The sequence below is a fragment of the Lactuca virosa genome, chromosome 5, assembly GCF_052849685.1.
Source record: "Lactuca virosa cultivar CGN04683 chromosome 5, Lactuca_virosa_CGN04683_v6, whole genome shotgun sequence".
Lineage (NCBI taxonomy): Eukaryota > Viridiplantae > Streptophyta > Magnoliopsida > Asterales > Asteraceae > Lactuca > Lactuca virosa.
In genome coordinates, this window is record NC_136430.1 from 67,309,383 (window position 1) to 67,322,770 (window position 13,388).

General features: G+C 36.4%; 2 protein-coding genes across 2 annotated transcripts; both read right to left on the reverse strand.

Annotated features, from left to right (window-relative positions):
• Positions 1-74: 74 nt before the first annotated feature.
• LOC145116841 (SNF1-related protein kinase catalytic subunit alpha KIN10-like) lies at positions 75-3,790 on the reverse strand. The gene is made up of 11 exons (XM_079053156.1): positions 3,647-3,790; positions 2,819-3,009; positions 2,542-2,726; positions 2,190-2,372; positions 1,830-1,961; positions 1,537-1,722; positions 1,339-1,428; positions 1,183-1,266; positions 673-801; positions 367-546; positions 75-282 (listed from the first exon to the last, which is right to left on the reverse strand). Exons 2-11 carry the CDS (start codon positions 3,003-3,005, stop codon positions 163-165), a joined length of 1,476 nt encoding a protein of 491 aa, XP_078909282.1. The 5' UTR covers positions 3,006-3,009; positions 3,647-3,790; the 3' UTR covers positions 75-162.
• A 2,015-nt stretch (positions 3,791-5,805) lies between these two features.
• LOC145112670 (formin-like protein 20) lies at positions 5,806-12,982 on the reverse strand. Its single transcript, XM_079048805.1, has 17 exons — positions 12,364-12,982; positions 11,456-12,156; positions 11,159-11,380; positions 9,000-11,053; positions 8,774-8,897; positions 8,588-8,659; positions 8,401-8,499; positions 8,272-8,313; positions 8,114-8,194; positions 7,960-8,010; positions 7,790-7,871; positions 7,623-7,717; positions 7,477-7,548; positions 7,264-7,380; positions 7,117-7,185; positions 6,966-7,032; positions 5,806-6,716 (listed from the first exon to the last, which is right to left on the reverse strand). Exons 1-17 carry the CDS (start codon positions 12,434-12,436, stop codon positions 6,562-6,564), a joined length of 4,176 nt encoding a protein of 1,391 aa, XP_078904931.1. The 5' UTR covers positions 12,437-12,982; the 3' UTR covers positions 5,806-6,561.
• Between the last annotated feature and the right edge of the window lie 406 nt (positions 12,983-13,388).

Genomic DNA, 13,388 nt, shown 5'->3' on the forward strand with positions numbered 1-13,388 from the left:
ATAAATGGATCATAGTATATCATACCATTCAAAATTTAAAACATACATCATTTAATTATCAGAACATAATGACCTACAAAAAAAAAAAAGAGGATTTCATAATCATTTGTAACAATAAAAACATAGTATTTACAAGCATCAAATCATTATGTACTCAAGATTCTACAAGATGCCACTCTCTAGCTGCAGAATCAAAGCAGCACAGAAGTCCAGAAACACCAATTGAGGACCTGTTATCTTCTGGATGTCCACCAAATAGCTATCCTCTGGAGTCTTGTAAAGCTGTTACATCAAGACCAGATTAATTTTCATTTATTTACACTTACACAAATAAATAACGAAAGCTTTTTACAATTATTTTTTTACCTGAATTTCAAATTTCACAACATTCGGTGTAATACCAGAAGTAATATAATGGTTCTCATGAGTGATGCTTGAAAGCCATCGACATTTGATGTTATAAAGCCCGATCTTTTTCCAGCAGACGTTTAAATCTCTCAGGATTTCAAGAACCCGTGTCATTATCTCACGTGGATTTGCTGGAATCTTCAAAAAGAAAAAACTTGTGGATCATACTAATCTATTGAATATATATATATATATATATATATATATATATATATATATATATATATATATATATAATGTAAAAGACAGTTTTATTATGCACACCTGCATTCCAACTTGCCATTTTCTTTCACCAGGTAAGTTAGGCCTCACAGAGTTATTTCTAGCAAATCTATTATTCATTGTAGCCCTGTCTGGTATGTTGTCTAGATGCATAGTAGCAAGATCACCCTCCTGCAACAAATTATAGCATTCTACTTTAACTTTCTTTTTTAATAGGACATTACATTTTGTATACTTAATCTGGACATAACGAGTTAAAGGGGTTAAGCCAAAATAATGTAGCTTAATGTATTACGACACTAAACATTTACCTTTTTGCCCTTTTTTTCTCCCAACTCCTCTCATGTGAAAAATGATAGATCATTGTGACATTTGTTTTTTAGAATGCAAGGGTAAAATGGTCATTTAGTCTCATTTAGAATGCTGGTATTTCTTGCGTTTAACCTTTAAAATTACCCTTTTGCCATTGTCATCATTACAGACACACAGTTCCTTTATTATTATTATTATTTTTTTTATAAACATAAAATATTTAACAAAAAAATGACGCACCAGATTCTCTGCAAGTTCAGCTCCAAGATACCCACCAGCAACACGAGACTGGTTATCAAAGAGCAGATAATACGCAACTGTCGCCTGAATGATACAAATAGTTTTCAGTTATAAAAACAGCCAAAGATATTTAAAAAAAAAAAAAAAGAAAGATACATCATCTTGTATTCGGGTTTGAAGTGATTGTGTGAGATGGGCCCTTTCAAAGCCCATGTTGAGAACTTTTCGAATTATGTCTTCATCAAGCTGACAGGTAAAGTAAAAGAAGCGATTACAATTCAATTAAAAATGGGAAATGGGATTTATGTATATGTGTTGATTTGATGAAGTGTAAGTGTTTGTTAATTATAATACCTTTTTGAGGTGGTCTGTTGCATCAGGGGCAGGAACAGCTAAGTATCGAGGAAGCTGAGCTTTGAACCAAGGATGCTGTCGGAGATCAGCAATTGTTATTCGCTTCACTGGATCAACCACCAGCATTCTTGGAATTAAATCCCTCGCTCCTGCTGACAAATGACTCGGAAGGGTATAGATTCCAGACTGAAACACACAACAGATAAATCATAAATGTAAATATCACCTAACTTTAAGCATGAGTACAAATGTTATAATTTTCATGTGATTGTTAACAGAAAGAAAGACTATACCTTTATTTTCTTGAATAAATTGGGAATGTTCTCATCATCAAAAGGAAGAGTGCCACATAGAAGAGCATACAAGATTACCCCACAGCTCCAAACATCCACCTCAGACCCTGCATAAAGTTTACCCGAAACAACCTGCATGAAAGGCACCAACTTTAGGATCCGATTGTAGCAATATATATTTTTAATCAAGATTAAAAAACTTAGGGTATGTTTTGGTTCATGGATTCCCACAGAACTGGAATTAAGGATTCCAGTGTGTCGTTGGAAATTCCATTCCATATTTCCATTTCATTTCTTGCCAACCAAACACGTGAAGCAAACACTCTTTTACATATACAAAAATAGCATAAACTAAACTACCTCAGGAGCAGCATAATTTGGGCTTCCACAACTTGTTTTAAGAAAATGGCCATCTCTCATTATATTACTCAATCCAAAGTCAGCAACCTTAACATTCCCTCTTGAATCCAACAAAATGTTCTCCGGCTTAAGATCCCGGTGAACCACCATATTCCGGTGACAGTATTCCACTCCAGAGATAATCTGTATCAGAGAAAAAGATGTCTCAATGTAACTTTCTCAAAACAAGTAATCAATGCGTGTTTGACATGCATCGGACTTAGACTGATGTAAATGGGGCAAAAGACGTAAATGCCCTCCTCATATGAAAAAATGCAACCTAAATAAATCAAAAAACAATTCTTTCTGATACCTGCTGGAAAATTTTGCGAGCTTCATTCTCATGAAGTCTCCCTTTCTCTACAATATAATCAAATAGCTCACCGGATTTCACATACTCCATAACAACATATATATCGAGGGGGGTTTCTATCACTTCATAAAGTCTTATAATATGTGGGTGTACAAATAACCTACAAATCTTGATTTCTCGTCTTACTGTACACAAAAATCACATATGAAAGAGCAAGTTTCAGAAAAAATAAAATAAATTAAAAAGATAAGCAATGTATGTATATATGGTTTCATACCTTTCTCTTCCATTTCAGGGTTCTTAAGTTTGCGACGGTTAAGAATCTTGACTGCTACCTTGTAGCCGGTCAACACATGTTCAGCAATTTTGACTTTTCCAAATGAACCATGGCCAAGAGTTTTCCCGAGTTTGTAATTACGTAATAGTGTCTCAATGCTGCCACCTCCCCTGTTTGTTCTATCCATATTTCTGCCATTCACATGAGATGATTAGTTTTAGTTGTAAGTTGTAACTACTACAAAGTGGTAAATCTGTAATTCTACATTAACAATTTTCAAGAAAGTAAAATGGTCAGATTTCCATCGGACATCTATAATGGAAATTGTTCTTTATACAAGTTTCTTGGAAAACCATCACAAAAAGAAGATCGAAAGCAAAATAGAACTCGGATTTGAATATAACTCCAAATAAGATCTTTTTAAATATCTGCAAGCTTTTCATACGAGGTCCCCAAAGTTGACCTCAAATTAAACAGGTTCAAGATACAAGGTACACCATTTCAAGCATGAAGTGCTGATAAAATTCGGGGAAAACGAAAACAAACAAAAACCAATAGGCAAGAACCGATTAATTGCATTTGGATCCTATTTTCGGGTTTTTGGTCTAATTTTTTTAATCCGGATTAGCGTTCTTTCACAAGCCAAAGAGATTTGAATCAGTTACTCAGATTAAACCCTACCAAGAGCAAACTGATCGACAGAAACTAATTTAAACCAGAAAACGATCCACGGAATCGAATCAGATTGAAGTAGAAGGCGAACAATAATAAGTAGCTCATAAACGATTTCTGAAATGAAAGAAAACATGATTTTTAAAATCAAAATACCTTTGCTAGGAGAAGATCACATCCGAGGAACAGTTGTTGGTGTAATTCACGGAACTTTTAGAAGCAGGAGATTGATAATGAAGTTTAATCCTCAAGATTGATTTACTTTCAACTCTGAGTCAGCATAGACAAAGCCACAAAGGGATATGCATACGCCGTGATCCAGATTTTCTAGTATACCCCCTTGATTTTACATGTAAAACCAATCTATACCCTCACTTTTAATGATGGCAATTCAGTCCCTAATTTTCTTATTCTTTTACAAATCTGATTGACACAGACTGTCCAAAATAAAATAAGAGCTAAAGAGCCCCTCTATTGTAGGGCGTTTTTTTTTTGTGACATGCAATAAGTCCACGGGCTTTAGTGAAAAAAATTAGGGATAGTTTAGTCAATTCACATTTAAGTAATTTTCAGACCTACTTAAACTAAATTAAATGTATGTTAAATATCACGTGATTATCTATTTATTATTACTTATACAATATAAATTATTTTTTATATTATAAAATTAAAATAGTAAATAATCTTATTATTATTATTATATTATTTTTTTTCTTATAGTAAAAATCATTCTCATCAACTACGTTGGTTTGACTGAGTGGTTATTAGAAGTCATTACGTATTAAAAAATCTTTAGCCAAATCAAACAACAAATACCAAAAATTGTTTTTTTCTTAATCTTTTTATCGTCCACAGTTCATTTTATATTAAGCTTTTTAATTTTTATGAATAAAATCATAACAAAACTAAAATAGACATCAAAAGCTATAAATATAAATGTAACTTGAGTAATATTGATGAATATAGTGACCCGTACTTAAAGAAAGAGAGACACAAGCACTCAAATCCATTGTCCATTCATAGGAGGTAACAAATTGGAGTTCATTTATTACTCTATCAAAACTTATTCTTCGTTTCTAGAGTTAATATACAAGACAAAATCAACGAAACAACTATATAAGTAAAAGTTAAAACTAATGTATAATATGACTTTTATTACCTCCGTGTGGTGTTATATTCGTGTGATTTTTATTTCTATTGCCTTTAACCTCTAAATATAGATTAATGTTGCTTAATTATTGATGGAGATTAAGCACATCAAACAAGATATCAACGTTATTATCGTCCTTGATTGGGAGTTGAATATATTTCATTACTTTTCCAACAATCGATGGATATGCATACGCCGTGATCTAGATTTTCTAGTATACCCCCTTGATTTTACATGTAAAAACAACTATACCCTCACTTTTAATTATGCCAATTCAGTCCCTAATTTTCTTATTCTTTTAAAAATCTGATTGACAAAGAATATCCCATTAGCAACCTAATCCAACCCAATTTTTTTATAAAAAATTAATTTCTCTTTCCTCCGCCTATACAACCCAGTTCAATCCAATTATTCACACCCATTAACAATCAAAACCAATCCAATTTTATATTAAAAAAATATATATAAATATATATTAGTTATTGATCTTGTTTTGTAGAGAAAAATAAATTATATATTTCGGTATATTTTATTTGATTTTTTTACCAAGTATAAAATATAGTTATTAACTAAATTAATTAGATTTAGATATAAAAGTTAATTTAAGTCCATCTATCTAAAAGGGACACTTGATAACATAAAGAAATAAAAATGTACAAACCCTTTGGTGAACAGGCTCGGGACAGCCTAAATCACCAAATATGTTTTATTTTATTTTATTTTTTTAAATTTTCTTGGTGAATCAATCAAAAAAGATCACTAATAGGGATAGTCTAAAGAGTCCCTCTATTGTAGGGCGTTTTTTTGTGACCTACAATAAGTCCACGGGCTTTAGTGAAAAAAATAGGGATAGTTTAGGCAATTCACATGTTATCTGAAAGGAGTTGTATAAATAGAAATCTAAAGCTAACCGAAATAAAATAAAAAAGGTCCCATTCTAGTTTTTTGTTTCAGCTTTCAACTTTTCAGTTTAAATTCTCTCTGTTTTTGCTTTCTCTGTACCCTAGTCCCATTAACGAGAAAAAAAAATAGGTCCCATTAAGGAGAATAAAAGTTGAGTAGCATTTGCTTTAACAAGGCATAAAGTTATGGTGATATAGACGAATAACATTTTGTTTATGTAAAGTAATAATGTTAATGTAAAAAATGAAAATCATCCAAGAAATAAATAATGAAGTAAAAAAATTCCTCATTTTGAATCGCCTATAATGTATACAAAAAAAATTACACTCAAATAGCCTATATTTTTTTTGTTCTCGCTCTTCTACTCCTAGTTTTATATACAACAAATTTTGGTTTGGTTTCCCACTAATAAAATTCTAACCTAGCTACATGGGGAACCAAAGAAAAAAATAATTTGTGTTGTGTTATGATACAGAGATGAATAAATAAATGAATAAGTTAGGCTGTAGACTATGGTTAGGTTAGAAATCTATCTATCTATCTGTACATGTTTGTGGTTATGGTTATGCTATTATACACCACCGATCCACCTGACTCCATGAGATGCCAAGTGTAAAGTCCAGATGTTGTTTCATTGTATCATTCCCGAGAACATAGACTCCCCATCCCCATCCCCATCCCCATCACCATGGTTGTGTTATGGTTTCACGGTCTGCATCCTTCAATAGTGAAAATGCACCTTCACCTTCACCTTGCTCTGTGAATATGTGTGTGTATTTACACCAGAGCTGTGTGTGTAAGCCAAGCCACCTCAAGGACTCTGAGCCCTGTTTGTTTGTTTGTTTCACTTGAATAACAATTCCTTTTGGATCTTTTGTTGGCACTTACTTGGCTTGCAGTAGATTCTTCATTGACCACACACTTTTTTGCTTGATCTTATGAAGAATAAAATCCATGAATATATTTTTTTTTTCATGGATTTCTTTTTTAAAAAAAAAGTAAAAATTTGAATGCTTCCCTACTTGTCACCACCCTTCTTTGTTAAATTAATACCCTTTGCTTTCTCCATTTCCACCTCCTTCTCTGCTTTCTTTTTCTCAAGTTCCGCCTGTTTAACATTCTCATCGTGGCATTTTCGGAAGAGCCTCACAAAGTTTAAAAGGGTCTGAGTAGCTGCACAATCACAACCACAATCCCAAACCAATAAATCAACAACTATCTTCATCTTATTCTCTAAATAATCTTATGAATTAGTTGGTTGGTTGGTTGGCTTTTAGTGATACTCTCTCTCTCTCTCTCTCTCTCTCTCTCTCTCTCTCTCTCTCTCTCTCTGTGTATTAAGTAAAAAAGAAACACCCATACTCATATATGTCCTTTCCTTGTTAAGTCCATTAAGTATAAAAGAAACAGCACCAAAGTTACCTTGTTCAAAAGGGCAACGAGCAGGGTCTTCACCAAAATACAAGGCTAATGCATCAGCGTTTTTACCCTGTATGTAATGTATGTAACATTTAATAAAATAATCCAAAAAAGAAAAGAAAAGAAAAGGTGGTGAATTCAGCCATTCATTTACCACAATGGAATAGAAATTTGTTACACTTGTCACTTCCGCTTCAGATTGCCCAATGAACTCCTTCAATGTCTAAACGCCACAAAAACCTTCATCAGAATTTCTAATCTTTTATAGATTCAAATTTAAAGTTTTTATTAGTTGTCCTACCCTATGAAAACCTTCAGACACGGGGCCATCATTTGCCGATGCAGCTAGTTCCTGTTTAACTTTTTCTAGCCCTTTCAGAATGGCTTGCATTTCTTCTGCTAAAACTTTCAGTTGTATCTGTGCAAATTTAAAAAAAAAAAAAGACTTCCATTGGTTTTATTATATACTAGCGATAAATCTATGCAATTAAAACAGATTAAAAAAAACTCAAACCTTGGTTGCAGCTTCTAGGCTAACAAGATCCTCATGGAAATCTAAAAGGCTTGGGGATTTGGAGGAAAGAACCTATACACAAATGTTGATGATTAATAAATTTAACGCATTAAATATGTCACATTTTGTATTGAGTAGTTTAGTACCTTGCAGAGATAATGCATTAAGGTCATCTTGCTAGTTGAAGATCGTGTATCAGTCAGTTTCAAAAGACTATCCAACTTGAATCCAACAGCAGCACCTGCAAAATTTGGATATTAACATCAATAAAACTTATTTATTTATCTAATCATGTTGATGTTGATGTTGTTACCTCTAGCAGTTCCTTGATTTAATGTGTTCCCCAAATATAAAATTCTCTTCATGATTTCTTTCAACTTTGTGGACTTCCGCACCTAACAAATCCAACAACACAATTAATTAATATCAACTAAGTAAAAGCAGAAGAGGGTAGAATTAATTCATAATAGTAGACCACCTCACCTCATCACATGCAGAGTTTACTGTGTTTAGACTCTTTTTGAATTCTGTAAGCTGAAACAAAATCCCAACCCAAATATAATCAAAATCAACAATAAATAATCACTCCAAAATATTACATTAACAAATAACAATTACAAGCTAACCAAACACAAACCTGAACGTTAAATTGAATTTTGAACATAAAAACATTTAATTTGGCCTCCATACGTGGCACCTTCATTAGCTCCAGGAAATACTGCAGTAAAATTTCATTTTCATAAGATAAATTCTTGAAAGATATGAAATACAAAGTTATGGCGGGTTGATGCTGACCTGTTCACACTTGCCAAGTGTCTCATAGTCACCTGTGAAATTCTGAACAATCACAATGCAGAAGAAGATCAATACAAGTACAAGTATTTTTACATAATAATATTATCTACCAAGTAAATGCTTCTTCACCTTGAGTTGCTCCATCTCTTCTTTGGTGGGACAGAATTTGAGACAATTTTCTACTTGATCGGAATCTACAAGTTCTTCATCCATAGCTAACATTGCCTTCTGCAGATGAGGGATAAAGGTGTCATTCATTACATTAGTCTGAATGAAAAGGGAACACAAGTCAATTAACTAGAGGGCACACACTTACCACCATATCAGGAAGTGGCATCTTAACTTTAGTAAGCATGATTTCTGTGTTATTGGCCCTCCTCAGATCAATCTACAGTAATTGAGAACGCAACCATGAAAACTAAAGGACCGTCTAAAACTAAGACACATAAAAAGAAAGCAAAATGTGATTGATTAGGTAGGTACTCAATTCAATTTACATTACCAAGTGGATTTTTTCAGGTTTTGAACCTGCAGCCTTTTTCTTGTCGGCTTCTTTAGAAGTAGCTTTCTTTGGGACTATGGCAGAGAAGAGTGTCTCAAGTTCTGATACATCAAATTCTGGCACACTACAATACAATACAAAGGAAGTTAATTAATGACATGAGTCATGAGTTATCATATGTCATATGTGAAGTGAAACACAAAAGAAGAATGAGGCAACAACAAACCTTTGGGGCTCTCCATGTCTTTGCAATTCTTCCCATAAGCTTCCTTGCAATGCCCTTGTCACTTTGTTCCAATGCAATGGCTTTAAGTTAGATCTTCGTGCTCCCGGCCCTCCACGTCCTCGTCCTCTACCTGGTCCCATACCTCGCCCTCCTCCAGGTGGAGGTGGAGGCCCACCAGGAGGTCCAGGTGTTCCAGGTGGTGGAGGAGGTCCAGGTGCTCCAGGCGGCGGTGGAGGTCCAGGAGGTCCACGTCCTCCTCCAGGTGGCGGTGGAGGTGGAGGTGCTCCTCCAGGTGGCGGTGGAGGCGGAGGTGCTCCTCCAGGTAATGGAGGTGGTCCAAAACCACCTGGTGGAGGTGGTGGTGGTGGTGCTCCGCCATACATTGGTGGAGGTGGTGGTGGTGGTGCTCCACCATACATCGGTGGAGGTGGAGGTGGTGCTGGTGCTCCACCATACATTGGCGGAGGTGGTGGAGGAGGTGCTGTTGCTGCTCCACCATACATTGGCGGAGGTGGCGGAGGAGGTGGAGTTGCTGCTGGTGCTCCATACATCGATTGAGGAGGAGGTGGTGGTGGCGCTCCATACATCGGTGGACCACCTCCAGGCAACGGAGGAGGAGGAGGTGGTGCAGGGACCGGGGGTGGGGGAGGTAGTGTTCTACTCGGCGGAGCTGGAGGGGGAACTTCAATCATGGGGGGTGGTGGTGGAGGTGTGGGTCCCCGCGTTGGAGGTGGTGCGGCATATGGAACTACATGGCTAATTGGTGGAGGAGTCCGAGGCGGCGCTGATGGAGCAACTTGTGAGGAAGGTGCAGGTGCTGATACTTGAGTCGTAGGAGCATCATACACGGGAGGTGTAGGGGGTGCAGGTGCAGGTTTTGGTAGAGCAACTTGTACCAGAGGTTTAGATGGAGCTTCATGAAGAGGTGGAGATACAGGAGCCACCGGTTGTTGAGGTTTTAGGTTATCCTTGGGTGGAACAACCACACCAGCTTGTATAGGTTTTTCAATTTTAGAAACACCAGCTGCTGATTCAGTCGGAAGAACCCCATGGACTACCGGTGGTGGTTGTGGAAGACTGATCTGACTTGTAGCTTTCGCTGTTGACGTTTCAGGCTCAACGGAACTTGGAGGTGGAGGAGCCACTGCCGCTACCGGTGATGGAGTGACATGGTTATGGGCTTGGGCTTGGGCCTGAACCTGGGAATGGGCCGGACCCGCATCTGATTTTAAATTGTTCAAAGATTGTGGCAAGTCAAGTGATCCATCAGAAGGTCGGCAAGCACCTGCTGCAACTTTAACTCGTTCAACATCCAACGATGGCGGACACGAAGCTTGTTTCCCTGATGCACGCCCTCCCGTTCCCACTACCTTCTTCTCCACTAATCTAGGATCCTTCGATTGGGCTAGAACAGGAGGTGCACTTACATGTCTCGATGCTGTTGGAGGATAATATATATGCATTGAATTCGTATAAGATCCTTTATTAGAAGGAATCCATTTAGACAGAGCATCTGGTTTCGCCTGTCTTACATTTGTCCCTGCTTTTGAGTTCGCCGTACTTTTCCGGCCACTCGCCTTTCCATGCAAATCCTCCACCCTCTTCACCTCTTGATTCTCTTCTCCGTCTTTTTTACTTTTTATTTCTTTTTCTACACCCTCCGATTTTACTTCCATCTTGTCAAATTCGTCACCAATCACCACTTTACCCTTCAAATCCACATCCTCCACTGCCACCGCCGTAGCTTTCAAATCAACACCTTCTGCTACCATAGGCTTTGAATCAACTTCTTCCAATACCACTGTACATTTCAAGTCAACGTCGTTGACCGAATGGATACCAGGATCAACCTCCTCACTTTCGACATCCGGCTCATTTTCTTCCGGGAAAAAAGGTTCCTCTTTAAAGTCATGATGTGAGTCGAATGCATCAAATAATTCTTCTACCTCAAAGAACTCATCAGCTGAATTACTTCCTTCTGACTCATTCTCATCTTCTGCAACTCCTGCTGTGGTGATAATAGATGGTAGATGATCAGCATCCACAAAAAGTACCTGATGATACAAATATATATGAGTATGCATTTTTTTTAACTTCTACCAAACTTGTTAAAATAAAAAAGAATTTCAGATAAAAAAAGTCAACGGCCGGCGGCCTACCTCCGCCTTGAAGTCCTTAGGCAACTGGTCGCGTGCATCCCACATATGGTCAACTTCATCACGTCCTACCATCAATACATATCCTCTGACAAAAGCTGTATGAAACACAACCCTAAACATCATCTCCTCCTTTACATGATCGTCATCCAAATGTATGCATTCAAGAACGACATCCCCATTTACACGGTAATGAATATCTATCTTTGCCAGTTGGCATTCATCCTGCAAAATTTCATCTATAAGATTCTATCTATGTCACAGAAAAACTTGTAATTACTTGGGCTTTCATAAGTTTACCTTTCTATACATACGAACATGTCTCTTGGTTTTTGAGGTTGAAAACAAAAGCTTACAGCTTTTAACTGATGAAAATGGATCTTGACCATATACACGGATTATAGGTCTACAACCCTTTCCACCAATTACAGGAAGAACACGAAGTATGATACAATCCAAAGCTAGAGGTGCATCTAATGGTGGCCATTCAAGCCCTAAATTTCTCTTTGTAATGTACTGAAGGTACCTTAATTGTGAAGGCTGAGGGTTCAAAGGGGACAAAAGATAAAGAAGCTCACGAGGGGCTTGTTTATACACCATTTCAAGAGTCTTCTGTTCACCGGTGTACTGTTTTCTGAACAAAAGAAGCCCAGCAAGTAAAAAAGCAAGAACAGGCCACCCGCCTCTTTCACAGTGCATTAAAAGCACGTTTCTGTTTCCTGCAAGTGATAGCCAGTTCTCACTGGATTTTAAACATTCATTCATCATCTCTAATGGTAACATCGGACACCCTTCACATTGCCATGGGTACTCCGTGATTTTCATCTCATATGTAGATAAGACATCAGAAAGTTGGGTCTTTTTGTCACCACCTTCTTTAAAGTTGAAGACCATGAAGGCGGATTCAGGGTAATAGTCTTGGAGTTGAGTTACAATGCCCCCCATGTAGGTCTTGTATATATCTGCTTCCATTACATCAGTCGAGAAGCAGCAATCGAAAACTGTAAACAAAAAAAAAACACGGTTGGTAGCTGAACTAAGGAATTTGCAAACGCAACTTCGTAAATCCAATCAAGGAATAAAAACGAAATATAAATTATGATCATGCATGAGCTTAAAACTCGAATTTGAGAATTGAGGAGGTTGATTGCTTTTCATGAGTTAGAAAATTGAGGGAGAATTGGACATGAAATATGTAGCGTACGTACCGAAAACCCTCTCGGTGATCTCAAGGAGGCGATCCGGCGGCTTACGATAAAAGAAGCGTCTGAACAGCGCCATTGAATGGCGCTGTTACCCTCCCGACCGGATCCCAAATGTTGATTCCCTATATCCCCAATTTCGCTTGTTCATAAATGTTGACCATGTCATGTAGAAACCGATCTTGAAATCCTCCAATTTTCGTCAAATTAGACGACAAAACAATAATATGAATGTGATCACGGAAAGCTTTCATTCACCAATTCAATTGAAAAGACCACCCACAAAATAAGTGTTTTTATTGTGTCTAGGTGAGGTATTATGATTATGATAAATGCACGTAATTCAGGTTATGGAGAGAATTTAAGAAATTAATGTGTTTAGTGACAGCAAGATTGATAGGGTTTTCTGAGAAATCATGGGCACGATAATGACGATCGAAAAAATTGCATACAACTATGAATTGATTATATGGAATTCGATGATTAGGGAAATCTATCAAGTGAGGGGAGTGAGGAAAAATTGCAATTGATTCTGGGAATTTCGTCACTGCAATTGAAATTTTTTTGATTTCTGTTGGACGTAACACAAAGGAGATTATGGGGGATGAAAGGGGGAAGGAAGAACAGTGACCAGCTTTTTCGATTATTGTATTTAGTTCGTTCTTCGTAAATTATTAAGAAAAACAACATAAGATTAATTAATTTAAGTTCAACAATATAAACACAAAAATAATAAATGCTTTTATGATCTCTCGTACTTTTCTATATTCTTTGTTAATTTACGAAGAATAAAATATAATATTATTTATTGTACTGCATAACAGTGGCATCACACGTTCTAAACGTTTTAAGTTATTTAATACTTTTATATTTGTGGTCCCAATATTCTAATCATATGTTTTAAACGAATTTCACTAAGTTAGATATATTTACTTGGATCAAAATGTTTTAAATTATTATTTATACGTATATCTTATTTATGTTTTACTTAACTCATAAACATAAAGTCCAACATTCGTTTCATCGTCACG

Bases quoted from the DNA above. Each gene is read 5' to 3' on its own strand.
- LOC145116841 (XM_079053156.1), bottom strand. From the start codon at position 3,005: ATGGATAGAACAAACAGGGGAGGTGGCAGCATTGAGACACTATTACGT. The intron at 1,267-1,338 runs GTATCTTTCTTT...TGTATCATTCAG, and splicing joins AAACCCGAATACAAGATGAT to GCGACAGTTGCGTATTATCT. The intron at 802-1,182 runs GTGCGTCATTTT...AATTTGTTGCAG, and splicing joins CTGAACTTGCAGAGAATCTG to GAGGGTGATCTTGCTACTAT.
- LOC145112670 (XM_079048805.1), bottom strand. From the start codon at position 12,436: ATGGCGCTGTTCAGACGCTTCTTTTATCGTAAGCCGCCGGATCGCCTC. The intron at 11,054-11,158 runs GTAGGCCGCCGG...TTGTATCATCAG, and splicing joins CTAAGGACTTCAAGGCGGAG to GTACTTTTTGTGGATGCTGA. The intron at 7,033-7,116 runs GTAAATGAATGG...CATTACATACAG, and splicing joins CAAATTTCTATTCCATTGTG to GGTAAAAACGCTGATGCATT.